Genomic DNA, 25,639 nt, shown 5'->3' on the forward strand with positions numbered 1-25,639 from the left:
TAAATAAATAAATTTTAAAAAATTGTTTGTATGCTTAAAAAATAAACATATAAAGAGCTGCTGATAATCAGATTCCAAATAAAGAAAAGTTACTTCAAAAAAAACAAATACAAGTTCTCATCACAAGAAAAAAAACTTAAGTATGGTGATGGATGCTAACTAGTGGTGATCATTTTGTAATATAAACAAATATTGAATTATTACGTTGTACACCTGAATAGTACAATGTTATATGTCAATTATACCTCAATAAAAATAAATTAACAAAATAAAATATATTTCTGGAAAAAAAGAAGCCATTCCTGACCCTGAGGCCATGAAAGGTCATCTTCTAAAACCTTACTCTTTTGCCTTATGCATTTAGGTCTATAACCCACCCAAACTTGATTTTTGTACACAGTGCAAAGTATGAGTCCAATTTCATTGTTTCCCCATACCCATCATCTCCTGAAAAAGACCCTTTACCATAAATCAAGTGCTCATATATGCACAAACTACTCTGAGTTCTTGATCCTAATCTGCTGGCCTATCTATATCTCCCTGCCAATGTAACACTCTGATTTAACAATGTCTTGATATTCAAGAGCATCCTTCTACCTTATTCTCCTTTAAGAAGGTGTTGGCTATTCTTGACCCTCTGCACTTCCATATACATTTTAGAATTAGTTTGTCAAGTTGCACACTAAAACAAAACAAGCAAGCAAAAAAAAAAAACCTGTTTGCGATTTTGATTGGAATTATATGGGATTATAAATTAATTTAAGGAAAACTGACATTTTAACAAAATCGAGTCTTCCAATCCATGAATATGGTGGATTCTTCCATTTATTTGTCTTCTTTAAGGTCACTCAATAACATTTTATAGTTTTCTTCACAGAAATCTTGTACATTTTACATCCCTTATTCTTAAGTACTTGATTTTTTAATGCTACTATAAATGGTCTCTTTTTAAAAAATTCATTTTCTAACTGTGGCTGGTATACAGAAATGCAACTGATTTTTATATTACTGTTGTATCCAGCAACAATAAAGACTAGAGTGGAAATAAATAAAACAGAGAATAGAAAAACAATAGAGAAAATCAATGAAACCAAAAGGTGGTTCTTTGAAGAAATCAACCAAATTGAAAAACCTTTAGCTAGACTGACAGAGAGAGAGAAAGAAAAAGAAAGAGAGAGAGAGAGAACTCAAATTACTAAAATCAGGAATGAAAGAAGGGGCATTACCAACCTTACAGAAATAAAAAAGAGTATAAGGGAATACTATGAACAACTGTATGCCAACAAATTAAACAACCTAGATGAAATGGACAAATTCCTAGAAAGACACTGTTATGGATTAAATTTTGTACCCACCCCAAATTTATATGTAGAAGGCCTAACCCCTGGTACCTCAGAATGTAACCTTATTTGTAAGCAGGGTTGTTGTAGATATAACTAGTTAAGTTGAGGTCATACACATTGGAGGAAGTGGGCCCCCAACCCCAAACCACTGGTGTCCTTATAAAAAGGAGAAATTTGGACACACACACATCATATGAAGATGCAAGAGAGGTCTGAGTGATGCATCTACAACAAAGGAACACCAAAGATCGCAAGCAAACCACCAGAAGCTAGGAGAGAAACATGGAACAGATTCTCCCTCACAGCCCTCAGAAGAAACCAACCCTGACAACATCTTAATCATGGACTTCTAGCCTCCAGAACTGTGAGAACAACGTTTCCCTTGTTTAAGCAACCCAGTTTGTGGTACTTTATTACGAGAGTCCTAAGAAACTAATGCAGACACAAACTACCAAAACGGACTTAAGAGTATACAGAAAATCCTAACAACCTATAAGAAGTGAAGACATTGAATTCTTATTATCTCTTCACTGATTTCTAGTATAATTTCATCATAGTCTAAAACATACTCTAGAATGGGGGGGTGGCCAACTATTTCTGTAAAAGGTCAAACTAAATATTTTAGGCTGTGCAGGCCACATCTGGTCTCTGCTGCATATTGTATTTTTTATTATAGCTCTTTAAATATATTAAAATTATTCTTAGCTTGCAGCCATATAAAAGCAGGCCGTGGGCTGACGCTGCTCTGGAGCTGCACTACCTGGTATGGGAGCCATTATATAGCACATACGGAACACCTTCATCACTGCGGGAAGATTTACTGGACAGCACTGTCCTTGAGTATATGATTCCAACTCTCCGAAATTCTTTTGAGTGTTGCTTTATGGTCTAATACACAGTCTAAGATTCAATTTCTTATGTAAAGTAACAAAGCTTAAGGGGAAAAGCAGGATAAGGAGTAGGAGGAGAACAATCCTGTGCCAAGGGATGCATAGAATCAAGGGAGTTCTCTCTGTCCATCCTTGTGAAATTAAGGCTCTGTATTTTGCTTTAAGGGGAATGAGAAGGAGCTGCGTTGATTTCGATGTTTTCAAATGTCTGGTCCTGATTAAGGCCCGACTTTGAGTCCTTATAATAATAGGACTTAATAACATTTATTGAGTGATTGTAAAGTGCCAAACACTGTTCTGATTTATATTCATTGACTAATTTAATACTCAGAGCAACCATATGAAGGAGACACTATTATCATCTCCTGTTACAGATCATCTCCTGATCCTCTTTCAAAAGAAGCCTCTTTTCTAGCTCTGTTTTCTCACTATCTCCCTGTAGTGGACATCTGTTTTTTGTCAGTCCTGCACTAATTTCCTGCAGGGAATTCTTAATTCCTCTATCCTATGTTCTGCTTACAACACTCTCTTTCCTATTGGGAGTTTGTTATGTGTTGTTGAGAAGGGCTTGGCCCTATGATTCCCTCTCCAGAGGCCCATGACCCAGGCCTGGGCAATCTTATTACTCCATTACCCCAGGTCACACTGTTTGGCTCAAGAATGACCAAATGACCCAATACTTGACTAATCTTCCCTATCTTTGAATATTCAAACTCTGCTAGCTGTTCCTGGGAAATCATGAACCTTACGGACAATGCATACCTGGGGCTGCCAGCACCTTCCCCCCCGATTGTGAGAGCCTACACTGAGGAGCACAGAAGTAATGCAGAGACAGGAAGAGGAAGAGAAAAAAATGAGTTCCGATAATACCATTTGAATATCCAGATCCAGCCATACTGTTTACTTGCAGATGTTTGGTTACATGAATCAATAAATTCCTTTCTGTTTTGTTGGTTTAAACCAGGTTGAGCTGGCTTTGTAACTCATGTTCCCTAGAGCTCCAAGCATGTCCTTCTTTCTCATTTCTGAGCCTTTGTTTAGGTTGCTGCCTCTCACCTTCCAAATGCTATTCACTTTTCAAGGTTCAGTTTAATAAGGCTTCTATGAGGCATTCCCAAATTACTCAGGCCCACTGTCACTTCCCTTTATTCTGATACTCTAGTGGATATTATCTGTAACCACAAATTTTAGCAAGTTTTATATAGATCTTCATGTTTATTCATCTGAACCTACAATCCAGACAAATAAAACCATTACTTAAACATGCTCCACTCCATCCCACAGTTACATCTTTATTAAACTATTTCCTCTCCCTTATCCACATCTCCTCAGCACCAACCTTTAAAATTCCATATCCCAGCTTCTCCAAAAAAGTCCTTGATCTCTGGCCTCCCAGCTAGATGTAACTCCCCATTCTCAGAATCCTACAGTATTTCATCTGACCTCTTTAATAACAATTTTTGTCTCCTGCTCGTCTAAATTATTACCTCTTTAAGGGTTTGCATGTTGTTCATTTATGTGTCACACTATCTTGCACTACTATATATACTTGCATTACACAATATTTGAAATACTGAATATTTTTTAAAGAGAACAAATACTTATGAAGCCTCAAGTACAGACAGAGAATTGGGTTAGACACTACTGGCAGTAAAACTACTACCACAAAACATGGTCCTTTCCCAGAAATGCACCTATCTTATGCTCCCAAATAGACCATAAATTCAGTAAGATTACATTTACATTATACATTTCTTGTATGGCCACAACAGCACCTAACTCCAAGTTAGGCACATAATAAAAATGCACTGATTTGCACTAAGGTGATAATTTTCTAGGCTGACAACATTCATCACATAATAATGATAGATCTTTAGTGTTAGGATGATGGTAACTCATTCTAATAATTAACTGTGCAGTTTTAAACAAATTCTATTTTAAGTCAAAATAACTCTCAGCAATCTTTACTTTTTAAAATTAAACAGTGACTTTCATACACTAAAAGTTACAACTGTATATACAATTTAATTAATCAAAACCTTTTTAACAGGCAAGTGTCATTTCCAAAATGTTTTTAATATTAACAAAGAAAACACGTGACAAACAAAAACTAACCTCAGGTCCCGAATGTATAGTCAGGAAGCTTTCCACAGCAGTCAATGTACCTAAAAGAGAAGGAAAATGGTAAAAGTAAAATCAAATAAAAATCTATTAACCCAGAGTAAGTAATAATAAGCTATTCCTATTCATTTAGGGAACATTTTTATTAGGCCTACAGTGATTTAATCAGGAAAATCTGTGCTATAATGGTATTATTAGGTTATTGTAAACAGATTTAAGGAGCAGCTAAAGCCAGATAAATTATCAGAAAAATAGTAGTTTAGTATAAATTAACTGCTGGTACTCACAAAATCTTTTCTAGTATTCCAACTGACATTGCAAAAAATCTCTTCCAATAAGGCAACAATTTAGCTCACTGATTCTGGAAGGCCATCAGTTCTCAAAACTACATCTATGGGAATTATTCTATTTTCCAATACGAGAGCTTTCAAGAAGACTCATTAGTAGTGACTTACAATGAATATACAGAAACCCTACCAAAATGGGCCTTTGTGATGGCTTATTAAATACTTAAAGTAAGGCTATTTAAATGAAATAAAAATATAATGAGTAAAAACAAAGTAGAAAACCAAGGCCAGAAAAAAAGGGGAGAAATCAATTACATTAACCATGAGGACTAATACATACGTATAGTGGTTAAGTATTTAATTAATCTTTGAGCTTATCGAGAGCAGTAAGACAAAAGAAAAACATAATGGGCTAGCTAATTCTCAAAATCTGATAAAATATATCAATTTGTTAAGAGACAGTATTCCTAGTTTTAATTCCAAGAGAAAATTAAAGCATGGGGTCTTAGAAAGTTGACACTGAGCAAGGTAACAAATAACCACACCATCCACAATGACGTTACAGCAGAAAAGAACTAAAGCCACATAAATATCACTTATCTGACACTGTCAAAAACCAAGAATAGATCATTAAACTCTAACTCACTGGAGAGGATTCTGAGAGTTGTTAAGAGAATGTGGCCTGGATACATGGCTCTTTGATCTAACCCTGTGCACAGAAAGAACATGTATCGCCTAAGGCAGTATGTAATGAAATGTGAGCCACCTGAATCAACAATTAGCTGGGGTATTTGTTAAATGCTGACTCCTAGGTTTCAGTGTCTGAAAAAAAGTTTTAAAATAAATCTTAAAGTAATATTTCTCCCTTAAAAATAAAAAAGGACCTATTCAAAATAACAACTATTAAATATTTAAGAATAACCTCAATAAGAAACATGTAGGACCACCATGAAAAATAGTCTAAACTTTTTCAGTAAATGGAGATTTTTTTAGTAAGTTTTTTTAATAAATGGAACTATACCAGATCCATGGGTTGAAAACTAAATAAATATTTTAAAGATGTTCAATTCATGCCCTTCTCTTTATTGGGAATGGTTCCAGCGTTTCATCATTAAGTATGATGTTGGCTACTGCTTTCTGACATTCACTGTGTTAAGAAAGTATTCTATTCCTCAATTTCTAAAAATCTAAAATCAATAAATGGCGAGCATGCACGTTACCTTTGTTGAGCTTTGGTTTCAGAGTTACCTTTCTAATATAAACTGGAACACTTTCCATATTTTTAAGCTCTAGAATGGTTTATATATAATTGGACTTACTTGCTTCAGGTCATTTTATAAAGGAACACTTTTTATGTATGTATAACATTCCACTGTTTTACTATAATAGTGATTTTTTTCCATTCTTATTGTCTCCATTTTATAAATGAGCTAAAAAAGATGTCAAAAACCTTGTTCAATACTTTCTAGCTTTGTTCGTTAAAAAAAATTAAAACTTTCCAATTATAGTATGTGTATAAATTATACTTTAAGATGTATTAATTCCTAAACAAAGCAAGTTTGAATTTATAATGCCTGCCAAAAATTTTTTTCCAGAAATTTTATAGCTATAACCACAACTAAATTCTAATGGAGAATTCCTTCCTTTAGAACACTTATAGTACTATCCATACCTCAAAAAACAATAGTGTCAATATCATTTTCTAACAAGTACAGCTATATTAAAAACAAAGTATGTTTTATTTAATACTACCCATTAATAGTTCTGTTTCTTTTCTCAAGAAGATTTTAGTTCACCACAATTACAAACATGAAACACCTCTATTTTAAATTCCATTATTGCTTCTTGATCAATAATTACCATTCATTTTATTTCTGGTATATATTACTCCCAGATCTGCTGGAATGGAGTCAAAGCCACTGCTTCCAACAATATAAGCCCCTTTTTCTGCAGCTTTCTCATGATACTTCCAATACATTAGTTCCAGAAACTAAAGATTCAAGACAAAAGATCTGAATCAGAGCTACGGAGAAACATCTAGACCAAAATTAAATGATTTACCTTTAAAAACAAAGCAATTAAACTGTGAAAATGCTAACCAAGATGGCTCTGCAGCAAAATATTAACTGTCAAAGAGTTGGCACTTACTCAGCAAACATACCTACTATGTTCCAGGTGATGTGAGAGGTATGCAGATCTGACTTAATTCATTTTTTAGAATGACTTTTAAATGCAAAAGTAATACTTATTATGAAAAATTAATATATAAAAGTTCAAAGAAAACAAAAAAAAGTTACCGCGAATCACATCTTCCAGATGAACATCATTACAGACATATATCTGTGCACATATGTAAGTAGAAAGAGTGGTAGGAAAGGAGGGAACGCAAGAAGGGAATAGTGTCTGTTCAAATTCTCTGCCTGTTTTTTTTAAAAAACAGTTTCAGATTTACAGAAAAAAATTGAGTACTAGAGAGTTCCTAGGTACTCCACACTCAGTTAACCTTATCATTACATCTTTTACATTAACATCTATTATAATTAATGAACCAATACTGATACATTATTACTAACTAAAGTCCCTATTTTGTTCAGGTTTCCTCAGTTTTTATCTAATGTCCTTCTTCTGTCCAGGATCCCATTCAGGATACCATACTACATTTAGTTGTCATGCCTCCTTAGGCTCCGTGGGCTGTGATGGTTTCTCAGACTTTCCTGGGTTTTGATGACGTTTACAGTAGTGGTCAGGTACTTTGTAGAATGCCCCTCTATTGGAAATTATCGCATGATTTTCTCATGACTACACTAGAGTTACAGGTTTTGGGGAGGAAGACGGGGTAAAGTGCCATTTCCTGATGTCATATCAAGAGTACATACTATCTCACAGACATAGAAAATAAACTTATGGTTACCAAAGTGGGAGGGAGGGAGAGATGGATAAATTAGGAGTATGGGATTAAAAGATACACACCACTATGTATAAAATAGATAAACAACAAGGATTTACTGTGTAGCACAGGGAACTATATTCAGTATATTGTAATACCCTATAATGGAAAAGGATCTGAAAATATATATATATATAGCTGAAACACTTTGCTGTACATCTGAAACTAACACAATATTGTAAATCATTAAAAAAAAAAAAAAGAGTACATACTATCAACATAATTTCTCACTGGTGATGTTGACCCTGAATACCTGGCTGAGGCAGCGTTTGTCTGGTGGCTCCACTGTAAAGTTTCCCCCCACCCCCCCCTTCCATACTGTACTCACTGGAAGGCAGCGACTGTGCAGCCCACACATAAAGCGGGAGGAGTGAAGCTCCCCCTCCTCGAGGGCACAGGAGTTATGTGAATTATGTGGAATTCTGAACAGGTGATTTGCCTCTTTTCTTCCCTTTGCCCATTTTAAATTGGGTTATTTAAGTTTGTATTTTTGACTTATATATATTCTGGATCATTACTAGGTTTTGATGCCACGTTCATGGTACTTTATAAGATAACTTAGAAGCTTTCCACCATTTTCTTTGCTCTAGAATATTTTAAATAAGATAGGAATCAGTTTCTTTTACATTCATATTTCCTACCTCTTCTTTTATCAGTCTTGGTAATTTACACTTTCTTAACACTTTCCAATATACATCACCAACTGATAAGCTCTAAGTATGTATATACCGGCACACTGATGATGGTACTCAGCAGAGACTATAGGGACATATGAGGTTACAGTTACAAAGGAGCTAGTGTAGCTCAGTGCTTATTAACACTCCACTTCCTGCAGTGTTAATTCAGGCAAACCTCAATGCAAGTCCTAGTTTTTCTACTTAATGGTTGCATGACTCTGAGCAAGTTTTATTTTAATTAATTCTGTTTACAGCATGCAGTAGCAATATAAATCAACACATCCTATACACAAAAGTCATGGAAGAGATCAGGATGTAGGGAAGAAAAATTCAAGAAAACTGAAGCTAAGACCTTACCATCATGCTCTCCTTCAAGCTTTCAATGAAATACCATCTCTAAATGCTACGGAGTCATCACCTTCTAAAATCTGTCTGCAAAATTACACTAAATATTTTTCACTTTAACAGAAAGTTGTATTGTTAATTGTTCCTTCTTTTCCATTTTACATACCTGAGGTTCTCCACAGATGTCAATATAGCTAGTTCCATTTTCAACACATGCTTTTACTACAGGTTCTCCATAAAATCGGTACTGGGGGAATAAAGAAAACCAACAGTTTACTCTTACTTAGCAAGCTTAAATGAAGGAATACCATTGAGTATTGGAAGTACAGTCTTCACTATTAAGAAATCAAATGTTAATAAAGTAGCCTAATGAGAAAATAATGTAAACTGCAATTTACTGACTCTCACAGTGTAAATAAAAGCATGATGGAATTACCTCTAACTGAAGACAAAGTCGGAAGTTTTATAAAAGAAGTGACTCATTTGAGTTGAATTCTGAAGAACGGTAAGGATTTGCCAGGAAAAAGAAAATCCAAATAAAGGGAAAATTATATGTAAAAGTGTAAAAAAAGGGTGATGCTCAGGATAGCTGCAGCACAGAGTAGTGGAGAGGGAAGTGGTAAGAGATGAATCTGGAGAGAAGCACTTGGGCCAGATCAGGAACGACCCTGAGTGCCATGTTATCAAGACTGAACTTTATCTTTTCTGCATTGCTGAGCCCTCCTAGAGTATTTTAAACAGGACAGTGGTGGAACGTTTATAACACAGACATATCACTCTGCCTGTGGTATTGGAAAACAAAACTCATGCAGGTAAGAAATGAAGGACAAAACTAAGGAAACGGAAGGATATACTAAGAGTGAGATATACTTAAAAGACAGAAATGACTGGACTTCCTGATTAGCTGGACATGGGGACCAACAACTAATGGCAGTATTAGCAAAATAAAGAAAGGACAAAGAGGTTTGGAGGGGATAAGTTTAATATTGTACAAAGTAGCTATTCTGAGCCTGTATGATTTTGGATCTCCCAAACTATTTGTTGCTCAAACTCAAGGAATTAAAATTTAAGAATTTTTATATAATAGTTAATACATCAGAGTCAGTCCCATTTCAAAGGAAGCATGACGAATTTTCCCTTTGTGAGGGAAGGGTCAGCGGAAGCATAAACTCCTCTGCTCCTCTCATTCCTCACAGCAAAAGATGGAGAAAGGAGATGGTCTGCTCCTTCTAGCCTTCAAGAAACAGGTAAAGGGACACTTCAAAGAAAAGACAGGGCACTACAGGGATTGACCTCTTCAAGTGGGTCACCTAGGCTCCTCTCTACCTGACTGCACAGCCTCAGCTCCACGTCCTCCTCCCCCTTCTTAAAAACAGCAAATGACACTGGAATTACAGGACTAGAAAAGTGTGTTTAAGTTCTAGTTCATCCTCTGCTATTCACCAACCATGCAAAATTACTGAAGCACTTAACTTCTGAGGCAACGTAGTACAACAGAACAAACAAGGGCTTTCAAGGCAGCAGGACCCAAGTTCACATTCTAAATCCATCATCTACTAAATTGTATGAATTTATTTACAAATGACATACGTGGACTACTATACTAATAAAATATACACTTTAAACATACATAAAATGGACATAAAGTTGAAATTAAAATAAGTACAAGTCAAAGCTCTATTTTCTTTCTGTACCCAATGGATCATCTTGGGTAATCTTTACACATATCCATTTGAAACTCACTTAGCAATTTCCTTGGCCTTTGGTTATTTTACCCCCGAATACCTCAAGTTGCCCCGTAGTTCACCTGGGTCAGAATCAGCTGGGTCGCCCGTTAAACATGCTGGTTACTCAGTCCCACCCCAACTCCCTCCAGTAATAAGTTTTCTGGGGTAGACTGCAGTAACCTGCATTTTAAATGAGCCTCACTGGTGACTCTTACGTACGTTAGAGGTGGAGAATCACCTCCCTAGACATTCTCCCTGGAAAAATCTCACCAACTTTCTGGATTTCAACTACAACATGTATGCTGATGACGTCCAACTCCTATCTCCAGAGCTGCTCACTGATGAGGTTGCCTCATCTGTGGCTTCTGTTATAAACTTCAGGACCCGCAAGAGCACAGGACATGGGGCAAAACGAATTTCACTTTGGCTTCTTTTTCTCTCCTCTATTTCCTCGTCACCCTGACTTCCTCACTTGCTTAAAAAAATAATTCCACTATATAGTACGCATTTCCTGTCTTAATTCAAAAATATCTAGCAGACACCTCAGTTTCAACACATCCAAAATCAGATTCATCATCTTTCTCTCAACAGCAGTTTTTCCCCCTCCACTTCCTAGCACAGGAGACAATAAAGAATAATGCTTAAAAGTATTCATTCAGTCATTTTCTGTATATTTCGACATAATACTTGTTTACACATGCCTGACTAGTTTTACAGCTATCATTTAGCTCTCACTAAAGAGGCCCTCACAAAATAGAGAAATGGGTAAAAAAAAATACCTTCAAAGAAACAAATTATGACACCAAAACTGGTAAACTGGAGTCTACCCCTGGGCGTATAATCCATATTACAAAGTGAAAACGACCTTCCAAGTAGCGCTTAGGGAGGAGGCATGTTTTGGGGGCAAAAAGCTAGAGATGCCTATAAACCATCCAACTGGAAACATCCAGAAGGTAATTTGATCCACCAGTCTGGAGTTTAAGGGGTAGTTCCTCAGTGGAAATAAATTAATGTAGGCATCATCAGCAAACAGATGGTATTGAAAGCCATGGCTTTCAATTCTTTCTGACTACAACCCACCCTAAGAAATTCATTACACACAGTAGCTCCACACACAAATATATCTGACACAAAAGCTTCATGAACCAGTACTTGCCTGTATTACGTGTAATTCACCCTATTTTCTATTTCAGTCTATCTGATTTTTCTTTTCAATGCCTAATCTTAACGTACTGAACTGATTTCACAAAGTTTAAAAAATACTGGCCCAGTTACAGTTTCTGTTTGGGATGGTGAAAACGTTCTGGAAATAAAGAGGTGACAGTTATATAAGATTGTGAATGTACTTAACGTCATTGAAGTGTATACTTAGAAATGGTTAAAATGCTAAATTTTATGTTATGTATATTTTACCACAATAATAATAATATTAAAAAATGGTCCAGGGAATATAAACAGAAAAGAGTTTCTAAGGCTTAAGCTCTGAGACCTCTGGCATTCACAGGAGGATAAAAAGATCCAACAGAGGAGACCGAGACAAAGCTGGTGGAGAAAAAGAAAACCAGGAGAGGGCAAGAATTCAGATACCAAGTGAAGAAAGGAAAAAGTGATCAACTGTCACAAATGCTGAGAGGTCTGATTAAGATGAGGACTGAGAACTGACGACTGGATTTGATAGGACGGGGATGCTGGCAGAGTAGTTTCAATTAAGGAGTATGGATAAAAGCCTGACAAGACTAGATAGAGGAGGAGGTGAGGGAGTGGAGACAGTAAGTAAGGCGAACTCTTTCAAGGAGTTTTGCTAAAAAGGGGCACAGAAAAATGGGAGTAGTTAGAGGAGCATGCAGAATTCAGAGAAGTTTTTCTTTAAATGGGAGATATAATCCCATATTTGTATGTTGAGAGAAATAATCCAATCAAGAGGCAAAATTTGATGAGAATAAGAATATGTGTAACTGTAAATCTGTAAATATAAAGTCTTTGAATACCATGTCCATGAGAAGCAGGAGTAGTTTTTCCCTGTAAAAGGAGATAAGGCAGAGTCAGGATACAATGCAGATAGGAAGATCTGGTGGTATAAATTCTCTTCTGACAGCTTGTATGTTCATAGTTTAAAAAAAAAAAAAAAAAAGGAAAGAAAGAAAGGAAGGGAGGGAGAAAGGAAAGAAGGAAGGAAGAAAATCACGAGGTAAGAGTGAGGAAAAAGGAAGAAAGGGGTGGAATGCTAAAAGTATGAGAAAAAAGAAGTTATAAAACTGCTGCTTCAGTGAGTAGGAGAGAAAATAGCCTAGGAAAATAGATTAGAATTGCTGGAGGTCCTGAGGCTGCACGTGAGGTTTGTAACCGCATACTGAACGTGGGACTAGTCAGCATCGGGATGTATTTTTCTCCAGCCAGACTGGGTTACACATGTTCAGGTAGAGTAAGCAGCGAGCTGGAATAACCAGGGCTGGGGTTTCTCCAGAGTACTTCGGAGGGAGGGACAAGCTGGCTGAGGATATATATAAGACAGTGATTCAAGCAACGAACCACAGACCACATTCTAAACTAGTTAATGAAATAAACAATAGAAATACATTTCATTTGATGACAATCAAAAACCTTTCTGGTTTCCTTTGATGAAATTATCAACAATTTTCTAGATGCTTAGTTTTCAAATGTTTTGACAATTGAGGAAGCTTCCTCAGATTCATAAATGTCACCAACGTTCACCCTGTTACACAGACCACAAGTGTCTCTTTCATATCCAGTCCAACAGCAGCAGCTAGAGGTTCTCCTTTCAAAATATCCGCTTTCAACCACTTCTCACCACCTCTAACACTCCTACCCTGTGCTTGGCTTGCTTGGCCCATTCCACTGTTGGTTCCCTACCATCTATTTTTCCTCTCAGAAACCAAAGAACTTCAAATACGTAAATCAAGTCATGCCCTTGCTTTTAACCATTCAATGGCTCTTTCATATTTAGAAGGAAACCCAAACCCTGATCTTGACCTTGCAGACCTAACCACCTAGTTCCTAGGTACCTCTCCAGTCTAACTCCCCACCTCTCTGCCCTGCTCACACCCAACCACGCGGGCCTCTCTCACATCCCTCAGTCTGGCCAAGCACATGCTCATCTCAGGACCTTTGTATTTGCTCTTTCCTGGAACACCCTCTCCTCAAATACTCGCAGGATTTACTCCCTCACTGCATTCAAGTCCCTATGCAAATTTCAGTTCCTCACAGAGACCTTCCCTGACCATCCATCTAATAGAGACTGGTATGCCAATCTTTTTATCTCCCTTCCCTGTTTTATTTTTCTTCAAAGCACCTGTCACTTACTATTATAACATTATTTTTCTGTCTCCCCGCTGGACTGTAAGCTCCATGAGGGGTTTTCTGTTTTATTCACCATTATGTCCGTAGACTAGTTCAGTGTACACATAATAAACACTCAATAAACATTTATTGAATAAATGAACAAATCCTTTTTTAATATCTTTCTTTGCACATGCATAACATATGTACTGGTACAGTAATACAGAATGTAATTTAAAAACAAATAAAAAGTAAATTATGGGTACATGCTCAAACTTTTTTAGTTAAGGGGCACGCAGCACAAAAAAAAGTCTGGCAATTATAGCTGTAACCACTAAATAAACCAGCACACATTCCTGGAGTCTAGTGTCACTCTCTCTCTCAGGAGACTTTGGTCATATCCATTTGCTTCTCATGAGAAGTAAAAACTCCCCATACGGGGTTAAGGCCCTGAATCAATTCTTGTGTCCCCTGTCCTTATGTTTCTCTGGAATATAAAATACCAGATTCTGCTAGAAATGAATAGACTGTTTGTTCTGATTCAAAGAAGGGCAGATTACTTACTGGTCCTACACAGTTGAGGACAACTGTTGCCTGTTTAGCCATTTCATCAAGTGAGGCTGGATTAGTGATATCACAAATTATTATTCCAACTTCAGATGACAGTGTCGGCCTTCCTAAAATAAGAAATAAACTGTTTTAAGCAAATCCCGATACAGTATTAGATCGCCCAGCCCTTCTTTTCATAATAACCAGTGACGGCAAATTTACTAAATATACTAAAAGCTAATTCTCCCTCTCAAACAAAAGATAAAACTGTTTTTAACCAGGTAATTAAAAAAATGGAAAAGACTATGACGAAAATGGAGTTAAAACTAAGAGTTAATAAAACACATTACTAACCTTTAAAAGAAAATCTAAGATAAGGAATGTGTAAATGACAACTCTATGCAAAACGCCAATTTTACAAGTTTTCAGATACTGAGAAGACGATTTTCCTGACCTCCTCTCCAGGAAGAATTATACTATTATACTATAAAAGTAGTTTCTCATCAACGATTGAACAACTACAAACGATAAAATTATGAGGAGGGGAGTTAACATCAACATAATGAAACAAAAGAGGACTGAGGTAAAAAACAGTCTAGGGAAGAACACTCAGGTTCATAATAAGGAAATAACTGGAATAAACTGAATCAATAGAGTAATGCAGGTTTCATGGCTCAAGGTGTATATCCTGCAATAACCTGATCTGGGCACTACAAATGGTAGGCAACTAGGCTATACCTGTACAGTCTCGTTGAACAGAAAAGAAGAAAGGGAAGCATATATTTTAGTCGTGAAGGTATTTCTCTCGGAAAAGTCAAGAAAGACCAAAAAGCTCTTTGGTCAAGATTCTGTACTTGGGAGTGGCAGCAGGAGAGCTGTATGAGAGTCCAGCCTACATGGTATCTTCTGTACCAACCACAAACAAAACAGGTTCCAAAAACAGGGCTCTGTGTGGAATTACAAGGAAGTGAGATGAAGGTGAAGGAGAAGAACGAAGTATGCCCGAAACTCTAATAGGTGCTGTCTGTCTGTATGACAGGGCAGTAGGGTGGAAAACTGACAGCCAAAGTTAAAGGCGACTGACTCCTAACTTAGATGTTCCCACCACGGGGAACATGGGTAGGGTCTGTGTGTGTGTGTCCCTCTCTGCCACATCTGTATCCCCAGCATTTAGACTAGCACCTGACATTAAAAAGACCACTCAATAAAAACAGGCTGAATGAAGGCCGAAAGAGTAAGTAAACGGCCGAAACAAAAACACCAAAAAAATGTTTGGATGAAGAGTGGGACTGCTGGAGAATGCTGACAAGTAAAAATTAAATTAAAAAGTAAAGCCACAGCAACGTTCTCCGTAAAACTCCTAAGCTTCCTCTCCCATCTCCAAAACACAAGGCAAAGGGAGAGCACAAACCATCCTGAAGGAACCAGTGCTCTACTTTTGTACCCGATCAGACATCAAGAGACTTCCAGGCCCACCAGGTTACCCCCGCTCTAGAAGGGGACGGAGCAGAGAAAGGAAAAACTAAAGTTCCTAGTTCGCCAGTGGGGATTCCCTAACTATGGGAGAAATTCAAGGGGAGATGTCTCTCTCTCTCTCTCTGTTGTTTGTTTAGGGAACGGAACGAAGCTCTGACGCCATCAGGAGCCCCGTGCTCCTCCTCCTGGCCGCTAACAGCGTTGGGGAGCTCGAGGGGCAACCCAGGGAGAGAACCTCTCATTTCAGGCGACTGAAACCCCTCAGCCGGGAGAAGGGGGCTTGGGGATGAGAGCCGCGGCGGTAGGGCCGAGACCGGGGTCCCGGGGCCCCGTCCCAGTCGCCCCCTTTACCCAGCTTCACGGCAGCCCTCTCCAGGACTCGCTGCAGCTTCTCCCGAGAACGGCCCGCCACAGCCCAGGGCAGGCGGGAGCTCCGCTCCGGGGACACCTGCTCCCGGGCCACCTCCTCGGTCACGAACTGGCCGGTAAAGCCAGAGGCGCCGAACACCACCAGGTGGAAAGGCCTCTGCTGGGTCGCCATTACGAGCCCACAGCGATGCAAGGACCAGAACGGGATGAGTCCACGGCGCCTGCGCCTCAAGCAGCGACCCCAGGCTCCGGCGCAGCAACCGCCTCCTCCGCGGCCGCTGCGGTCTCCGCTGCCTGCGCGCCGCGTTCCCGAAGGCCCGCGCGCGCCGCTGCGCCAAGGCCCCGCCCACGCCGCCTATTTCTGGCGGCACCGATATGCCTCCTCCTCCTCCTCTGGGGTGTACGCCGCGCTGCTGCTGGCGGCCCTGGCTCGCGAGGCCTGTGTGCTTGGGGGGCTGGCGGCAGCAGGCGGCGGCCCATCCTCCGCCCGTTGTTGGTCCTGCATAGCTCTGACTGCCCCAGGCGTTGCATCTTTTCGCTCTCCCGAAGGTTGTAGGGAGCTACGCAAGGAGAGAGCTCACGAAAACCTTCTGACGGCTGAGAGCACTTCCCGCGCTGAAACCCCCTTTTTTTTTAAATTTTCGAAGCACGTTGTCTAAGGGGGTGTCTGCGAAGCCAGGTGGAGGTTGAGGGTGGACACGGAGTCTGGGGTCCGCCCTCTGTCGTAGGCCCCGCCTCCACCGCCTCGGTGCCCGTCACCTCCGGGACCCCCTTGGTGATGCGACACACAGTTAATGGTGAACCTCCGCCGGAAAGTAACTCCCAGAGTTGCCGTGCCTTTGAGCTGTGAGGTAAAGATGAATGGTGGTTCAGGACGTCCTCGAAATGCAGAAGAAATCAAAAGTTTCTTGAGCAGTCTTTATTTATATAGTCAAAAACGTTTTAATATAAATAAATGAATAAGTGAATACATAAATAAATGGGGGAGAAGGGACACATCTCCCAGTACAGAGGCATTCCAAATAATTTGTGTCATTACGACCTTCTCCAGGAGAAGAGTTTAACTCCCTCCCCTTTGAATATAGGCTTTGCTTAGTGACATACTTTAAAGAGAAGAATGTGGAAAGGGGGAGGAGGGGTGGGAAAGAGAAACCAGGTAAAAATTACCCTGGCCAAATGATCAAGGTTAACATCATCAATACATCATGTTGATAGCACACATCCTTAATATGATGTGATAAGAATGATAGATACTTCATCTCTGTCGGGTTCCTCCCCCAAACTCATAACCTCATTCTAACCATGTTGAATATTCTAGAAAATACCTGCCCAATACTCCCCAAAATGTCAAAGTCGTGAAAAAACAAGGGTGGTAGGAGAAACTGTCAGTAACTAAAGGAGCCTAAAGGGACATGATGACTAAATGTAATGTGGCATCCTGGATGGGACCCTGGAACAGAAAAAGGACATCAAAGAAATGCTAGTGAAATCCAAATGAAGTGTGTTTAGCTAATCACAATGCACCAATATTGGTTTCTTATTTGTGACAAAGGTACCAAAGTAGAGTTAAATGTTAACAGTAGGGAAGACTGGTGAGAGGTATAGAGAACGCTCTGTACTATCTTTAACTTTTCTGTAAATCTAAAATGATTGTAAAATTTAACATGTAATTTTTTTTTAATAATAGTGATTTTAAGACAGTTTATTTTATTTTATTTATTTATTTATTTATGGCTGCATTGGGTCTTTGTTGCTGCACGCGGGCTTTCTCTAGTTGTGGAGAGCGGGGGCTACTCTTCGTTGCGGTTTGCCAGCTTCTCATTGCAGTGGCTTCTCTTTGTTGCATGGACTCTAGGTGCAGGGGCTTCAGTAGTTGTGGCTCGCGGGCTCTAGAGCGCAGGCTCAGTAGTTGTGGCGCACGGGCTTAGTTGCTCCACAGCATGTGGGATCTTCCCAGACCAGGGCTCGAACCTGTGTCCCCTGCATTGGCAGGCAGATTCTTAACCACTGCACCACCAGGGAAACCCCAACATATAATTTAAACAGAATTTTGTGCATTTGTATCAGATGCATGTAAATATGTCATCTCATTTAATGCTATTCATCAAGCATTTCCAGAGATCTTATGTGTGTCAAACTCTGAAATAGATCCTGGGAATACAATGATTCCCTAATTGGGGGATAAATAGTTTAATTGCAGTACATGTGGCAAATGAGGGGAGGCACTATCTCTAGGGCAGAAGAAACAGGAGAGGCGTGTGCTAGGTTACGTGCTGTTGATGATGCCCAACTATGCCAGGGACCCCTGCGTGTGCAGTCATGGGTACAGTTCACTGAAGAGGGAGTCTTCCAAGGGAACTTGACTTTGATTTCAATTAGTAGAGCTTAGATATAGAAGGATTGAGAGAGGGACAGGTGTTTGTTTATTCATCCAATAAACATTCAGTGTGTGTGTCATATGTACCAGATCCAGAAACCAGGGCCAGATTTTGAAGTAAAGTTATATTAATAACCCTCATTAAAATATGAATAGATGGATGCTTTTTAAATTATGAAATATATTAATCACACAAAAATGGTAAAGCCAATAACAAATATGTACCCACCACACAACTTAAGAAAAATATTCCATGGAGTGAGGCTTCTGGGTACCCATCCCTGAACACATTTCCTTCCCCACCCCCTAGGTGGCCACTTGCCTCAGTTTGGTTTTATCATTCTTGTACATGTCTCCTGAGCACATGTGCAAGGGAATATTTTAATACATATCTAGGAATTAAAATAGTCCTAGAATATGCACATTTGAGATGTAATCAAACTGCTCTCCAAAGCAAATGTACAGATTTACACTCTCAGCAGGATATGAGAATTCTCTGTTGTTTAATCTATGCCAAAACTGGGAATTGTCAGACTTTGAATTTTTGTCCCTCTGGTGGTTATAAAATGGTACGTGTTCAAGAATTTATTGAACACCTGTTACATGCTAGACACTAGGAATAAAATACTGAGGGTACTGCAATAAACAAACCAAAGGCTCTGCCTTCATGAAATTTACATTCTAGTGCAGTAGACTATCAATAAAAAATAATCTTACACATATGCACGTTTGCAAAAATATTTGTCCAAGCATGCTCATTGCAGCATTGTTTGTAATAAGAAGAAACTGAAACAACTGCAGTGTCCTTCATTAGAGGATGTGTTAAATAAAGCACGATATCCTATCCACTTAATAGAAACTATGCATGCAAAATGAATGAGGTAGGTCCATGTATAGTGGCATGGAAAATTTTTCAAGATATATTGTAAGTGAAAAGAACAAGTTTCCTAACAATCTGAGAGCATAAATCCTTTGTTAAAGATGAAAATGGGGCTCCCCTGGTGGCACAGTCGTTAAGAATCCGCCTGCCAATGCAGGGGACACGGGTTCGATCCCTGGTCCGGGAAGATCCCACATGCCACGGAGCAACTAAGCCTGTGCGCCACAACTACTGAGCCTGTGCTCTAGAGCCCGCAAGCCACAACTACTGAAGCCTGCGGGTGGGCTTAGAGCCTGGGCTCCGCAACAAGAGAAGCCACGGCAATGAGAAGCCTGCACACCACAACGAAGACCCAACACAGCCAAAAAATAAATTAATTAAATAATTTTTTTAAAAAAAGATGAAAATGACATGTGTATATTGTTGACTGAAAAAAAAATGCACAACTTGAGAGTTGTGAGTTAAATTTTATTTGGGGCCTAATAAGGACTATAGTCCGGGACACAGCCTCTCAGATGGCTCTGAGGAACTGATCCGAAGAGGAAGGAGGGAGGTCAGTATATATGTGATTTTAGTGAAAGGGGGATCAAATCAAGCACACATTTTGGCAGAAGGTTGCTGCTTGTCACCAGAAGGTTGCTGTTAGTCATGAGGAACAGATGTCTCTGTTAATGATTTTAGTGCTTTTCTAGGTATGAGAAGATGCAAGAAATTGGGCTCATAAAATCTTCTAAAAATATCTGACTATCTGAAGGCCTGTTCTGCCAGGTTTTCCCAGAGCACAGTGTCTCATTCCTGATCTCTGCCCTGAAATTCTTTCAGAGTGTGTTGAAGATCAGTGACTACAGAGGCTAGTGACTTCATTCTTGTAGAACCAGATGGTGAGTGACAATTTTTAGTTGGCAGTATGCATACAAAATGTTGGAAGAATATATGACAAATCTTAATTTTAAAAAAGAGCTGTAACAAAACATAAGAGAATAGTGTGAACTGTTGGTGGGGTGTGCACATAGGAGATAAATTGAATACACTGCTGTGTTCACATGCTTTATTATTGCTCTTTCAACACCGTGTCCAAACCGGTTCCCTTCTTTCACCGGCCGTTTTAGAGGCTCCTCTGTGGCTGGATGTAGCAAACTGCTGTCTAGTTTCCTTTCCGCTGGGTGCAGAGGTGCTTTGGGCACTGCAGGTGGTAGCGCGGTGCTGGGCTCACTTCCTAGTGCGGCCCTTGCTTCCTCTCAAATCCCTGTTGTCCGTGTGTTCTGCATCACTCCCTGTGTTTATCTGTTCCCTGATACAAGTAATAATGAGATACTGCGCTTCCCACCATCCCTTAATTTTTAGAATGAAAAAATGGGCCTAGAATCTGGCACTTTACTCTCTTTCACTTGATTAATTGAGAATTTGACTATGCAGAGCTGTCAGATAACTGCTAGGTGGCTTGAGGTCACTAGGTCTCAGCTTTAGGACGTTCACTCCCGCATACACTGTTCAGCGCTCACCCGGGCTAGGCAGCTAGCCAGTAGCTTTTGAGCTTTAACACCTATGTGTGAACAAATTCTTTAGCACCCGAGTCCCACTTCATCCCCTTGGGAGCAGTTCGGGGTCAGCTAGAGCCCCAGAAGAGAGACACCCTCACCAGCATGACTGGAGGGGCGGGGGCAAGCTGGCCTATGCAGTGTGCTTGGAAGGTAGCTCCTCACTAGCTGCCATCCTCGGCTTCTTTTATTTTGTCTTTGTCACCAGGTCTCAGCAATTTACAGAACGCTCCCTCCTTTCCTTCCTTCCACCTGTCATCTTTGCTTCTGAATAAGAACCATTTGTGTAACACCAATACTTACCTTAAGAAAGACATGCATTATGTGGTTGTAATCAAACCTGATGCTTTCAGATGACCTACTTACATCTTCAGTGTGGAAAAGATTAAGAACAAAACAAATTCATCTAAACTTCTGGGCAATCCAGTTGACTTTTAAATGTAAGGATGGAATTCCAAACACTTAACACATTCAGCTATATGACAGAAAGTAAATCTATGGATATGGTATTTTGTGAATGATAAAAGAAAACCTTACGTTTAAAAAAAAACTGTAAAATGCTTAAAAACATATCTTACACGTATTAGTCAATAATTGTTAGCTATTGTTAATAGTAATAGTGATAATTACTGAGAAGTGGGTTTGTATGAATTACAGAAGAGGAAAGGGACTTATACTTTTCACTTTTTAACCTTTTATACTGTATAAACTTCTGTTTTTTAACAGCAAGTATATATTACTTTTATGATCATACTTTTTAAAAAGGAGCAGGAGGGACTTCCCTGGTGGCACAGTGGTTAAGAATCCGCCTGCCAATGCAGAGGACACGGGTTCGAGCCCTGGTCCGGAAGATCCCACATGCCGCAGAACAACTAAGCCCGTGCACCACAACTACTGAGCCTGCGCTCTAGGGCCCGTGAGCCACAAATACTGAGCCCGTGTGCCACAACTACTGAAGCCCACGCGCCTAGAACCCGTGCTCCGCAACTGCAGTGAGAAGCCCGTGCACCGCAACAAAGAGTAGCCCCCACTCGCCACAACTAGAGAAAGCCCGCACACAGCAACGAAGACCCAATGCAGCCAAAAATAAATAAATTAATTAATTAAAAAAAAAAAAAGTATGCCATGCCAGGCATCAGTTGTTTAAAAAAAAAAAAGGAGCAGGAGCTGGCTTTGCAGAAGGGGGTTGAGGAGCAGCTATGGGAATCACCCCTGATCATTTGCAGTCCTGCCACTGAGGCCAGGTTCCTGTTGTCACCAGGGCAGGTTTTTTGGTCCTCTGTAACACACAATAATACGAATGAATCTCACAAACATTAACTTGAGCAAAGAAAGTCAGGCAAGGAAAGAGCACATCTGTATGATTCCATTTATGTGAATTTCCAAACCGGGCAAAACCAATCTATGGTGACAGGAGTCTTGGGAGGATTTGCTCTTGTGTTGAGCAGTCCCAGAACGTCAGGCTCTTTTTTTTTTTAAATTTACTTTATTGAACTATAGTTGATTTACAGTATTGTGTCAGTTTCTGGTGTACAGCAAGGTAATTCAGTTATACATATATATAAATATACTTTTTCATATTCCTTTGCATTATGGTTTATTACAGGATACTGAATATAGTTCCCTGTGCTATGTAGTAGGACCTTGTTGTTTATCCATTCTATATATAACAGTTTGCATCTACTAATCCCAAACTCCCTATCCATCCCTCCCTCACCCGCCCTCCCCCTTGGCAACCACAAGTCTGTTCGTAAATAAGTTCATTTGTGTCCTATTTTAGATCCCTCATATAAGTGATATCATGGTATTTGTCTTTCTCTTTCTGGCTTACTTCACTTAGTATGATAATCTCTAGGTCCATCCATGTTGCTGCAAATGGCATTATTTCATTCTTTTTTATGGCTGACTAGTATTCCATTGTATCTATATACCATATCCGTTCATCTGTCAATGGATATTTAGGTTGTTTCCATGTCTTGGCTATTGTAAATAGTGCTGCTATGAACATAGTGGTGCATGTATCTTTTCAAATTATAGTTCTGTCCAGATATATGCCCAGGAGTGGGATTGTTGGATCATATGGCAACTCTATTTTTAGTTTTTTAAGAAACCTCCCTACTGTTTTCCATAGTGGCTGCACCAATTTATATTCCACCAACAGTGTAGGAGGGTTCAGGCTCTTCTTATAGTAATCCTCCATCTGAAGGATTTCCAAGGAATTCCTTCTTTCCAGGGACCAGCATAGAGGTTCATTTCAGCCCCAAGGTTAGTACAAAGAAGAAGGGAAGACACCTCTTCTACTAGAGAAGACAGGTTGACTTGTGAACAAGGCTGCTGGCCACCATCTTCACAAAGTCAGAGACCCAGCCCTCTGAGGCTCAGGGGTGAAGGGTAGGAAGTGGGGGGAGGGGATTGAGAAGGGAGAATTCCTGGAGCATCAGCTGTGAGTGGTTGCTAGGTAACAAAGATTTTCTCCTTGAGCAGACACTAGCCAAGCTCCTCTGAGCCCTCTTCACAACTAGGCCTCAACCTTGGCCTATAAAGACTTGAACAAACACTAACATAGTTTATAAGAGCTCAAGGATGCAGCCCTAGGATGACAGTACACTCCCTTAAAGTGCCTGCAGGAGAAAAATCAAGGCTGCCAAAATAATTTACCATTTGTTCCAGCCAACACCTGAGGATGGGGCCTCTGTCTGCCAGCCTCTGTGGGAGGGTAGGAGCCTAACTTCAGAAAGCACCAATTAGCAAGCCCAGATTAGTTACAGATGGACCAGCCGCTTACCACTTTTTGTAATTTTTCACTTCCCTGACTCTGCTGAGCCCATGCTCACCTCCCTCCCTATTCCCTCCTGCTCCCTTTAAAATATCCAGACAACTCTACTGAGTTCAGTTCACACTGGACTCTTTTCACTATTGCAATAATAAATTACTGATTAAAATCCGTCCTTACACATTAACTCATATCTGGCTTTGTTCATCTTTGATGAAGTAAACCAGAAAGAGACAAATGAACATTTAGGTAGTTCTAAGGTTCCATTTGAAGCTGAAAAAAGAAGAAAACCAACTTGCACTGTGCAGGTTGTGCTACAGCACTTTGGGGCCCAGCAGGCAGAAAGCAGACATGGGCATGACCCATCTGAGGACACGGTGTGGCAGTTATGGCTAAATATGAAGGGGGAAGAGAGACCTTCAAGATGGCGGAGGAGTAATATGTGGAGATCACCTTCCTCCTCACAAACACATCAGAAATACATCTACATATGGAACAACTCCTACAGAAAACCTACTGAATACTGGCAGAAGACCTCAGACTTCCCAAAAGGCAAGAAACTCCCCACGTACCTGGGTAGGGCAAAAGAGAAAAGAAAAAACAGAGACAAAAGAATAGGGATGGGATCTGCACCTCTGGGAGGGAGCTATGAAGGAGGAAAAGTTTCCACACACTAGGAAACCCCTTCACTGGTGGAGACGGGGTGTGGGTGGGGGGGAAGCTTCAGAGCCATGGAGGAGAGTGCAGCAACAGGGGTGCAGAGGGCAAAGCGGAGAGATTCCCGCACAGAGGATAGGTGCCGACCAGCACTCACCAGCCCGAGAGGCTTGTCTGCTCACCCGCCGGGATGGGTGGGGGCTGGGAGCTGAGGCTCAGGCTTCAGAGGTCAGATCCCAGGGAGAAGACTGGGGTTGGCTGCATGAACACAGCCTGAAGGGGGCTAATGCACCACAGCTAGCTGGGAGGGAGTCCAGGAAAAAGTCTGGAACTGCCTAAGAGGCAAGAGACCATTGTTTTGTGGTGCATGAGGAGAGGGGATTCAGAGCACCGCCTAAATGAACTCCAGAGATGGTCACGAGCTGTGGCAGCGCAGCTATCAGTGCAGACACCAGAGATGGGCGTGAAACGCTAAGGCTGCTGCTGCCGCCACCAAGAAGCCTGTGTGCGAGCACAGGTCACTATCCACACCTCCCCTCCCAGGAGCCTGTGCAGCCCGCCACTGCCAGGGTCCCGTGATCCAGGGACAACTTCCCTGGGAGAACACACAGCGTGCCTCAGGCTGGTGCAACATCATGCTGGCCTCTGCCACCGCAGGCTTGTCCCGCATCCGTACCCCTCCCTCCCCCCGGCCTGAGTGAGCCAGAGCCCCCTAATCAACTGCTACTTTAACCCCATCCTGTCTGGGTGGGGAAAAGACACCCTCAGACTACCTATGCCGAGAGGCGGGGCCAAATCCAAAGCTGAACCCCAGGAGCTGTGCGAACAAAGAAGAGAAAGGGAAATCTCTCCCAGCAGCATCAGGAGCAGCAGATTAAATATCCACAGTCAACTTAATGTACCCTGCATCTCTGGAATACCTGAATAGACAATGAATCACCCCCAAACTGAGGTGGTGGACTTTGGGAGCAACTGTAGACTTGGGGTTTGCTTTCTGCATCTAATTTGTTTCTGGTTTTATGTTTATCTTAGTTTAGTATTTAGAGTTTATTATCATTGGTATGTTTGTTTATTGATTTGGTTGCTCTCTTTTTTAAAAAAAAATATTTTTTTTTCTTTTTCTCTTTTTGTGAGTTTGTATCTGTATGCTTCTTTGTGTGATTTTGTCTGTATAGCTTTGCTTTTACCATTTGTCCTAGGGTTCTGTCTGTCCTTTTTTTTTGTTTGTTTTTTTGTTGTGTTGTTTTTAGTGTAGTTTTTAGTACTCGTTATCACTGGTGGATTTGTTTTTTGGTTTGCTTGCTCTCTTCATTCTTTCTTTTTTTTAATTACTTTTTTATTTTTAATAATTTTTTTATTTTAATTATTTTATTATTTTTCTTTCTT

General features: G+C 40.1%; 1 protein-coding gene across 1 annotated transcript in view; it reads right to left on the bottom strand.

Moving 5' to 3' along the window:
• Window positions 1-16,346, bottom strand: part of SCCPDH (saccharopine dehydrogenase (putative)) — a 46,182-nt gene extending 29,836 nt beyond the window's left edge. Inside the window, exons 1-5 of the mRNA XM_082470890.1 lie at window positions 16,011-16,346; window positions 14,199-14,311; window positions 8,777-8,857; window positions 6,502-6,631; window positions 4,349-4,398 (exon numbers count right to left, since the gene is read on the bottom strand). Coding sequence (XP_082327016.1) covers window positions 4,349-4,398; window positions 6,502-6,631; window positions 8,777-8,857; window positions 14,199-14,311; window positions 16,011-16,200 — 564 coding nt within the window. The 5' untranslated portion in view covers window positions 16,201-16,346. The remainder of the gene's footprint in view (window positions 1-4,348; window positions 4,399-6,501; window positions 6,632-8,776; window positions 8,858-14,198; window positions 14,312-16,010) is intronic.
• Window positions 16,347-25,639: the final 9,293 nt, after the last annotated feature.

Source organism: Balaenoptera physalus (assembly GCF_965194825.1).
Source record: "Balaenoptera physalus genome assembly, chromosome: 1".
NCBI lineage: Eukaryota > Metazoa > Chordata > Mammalia > Artiodactyla > Balaenopteridae > Balaenoptera > Balaenoptera physalus.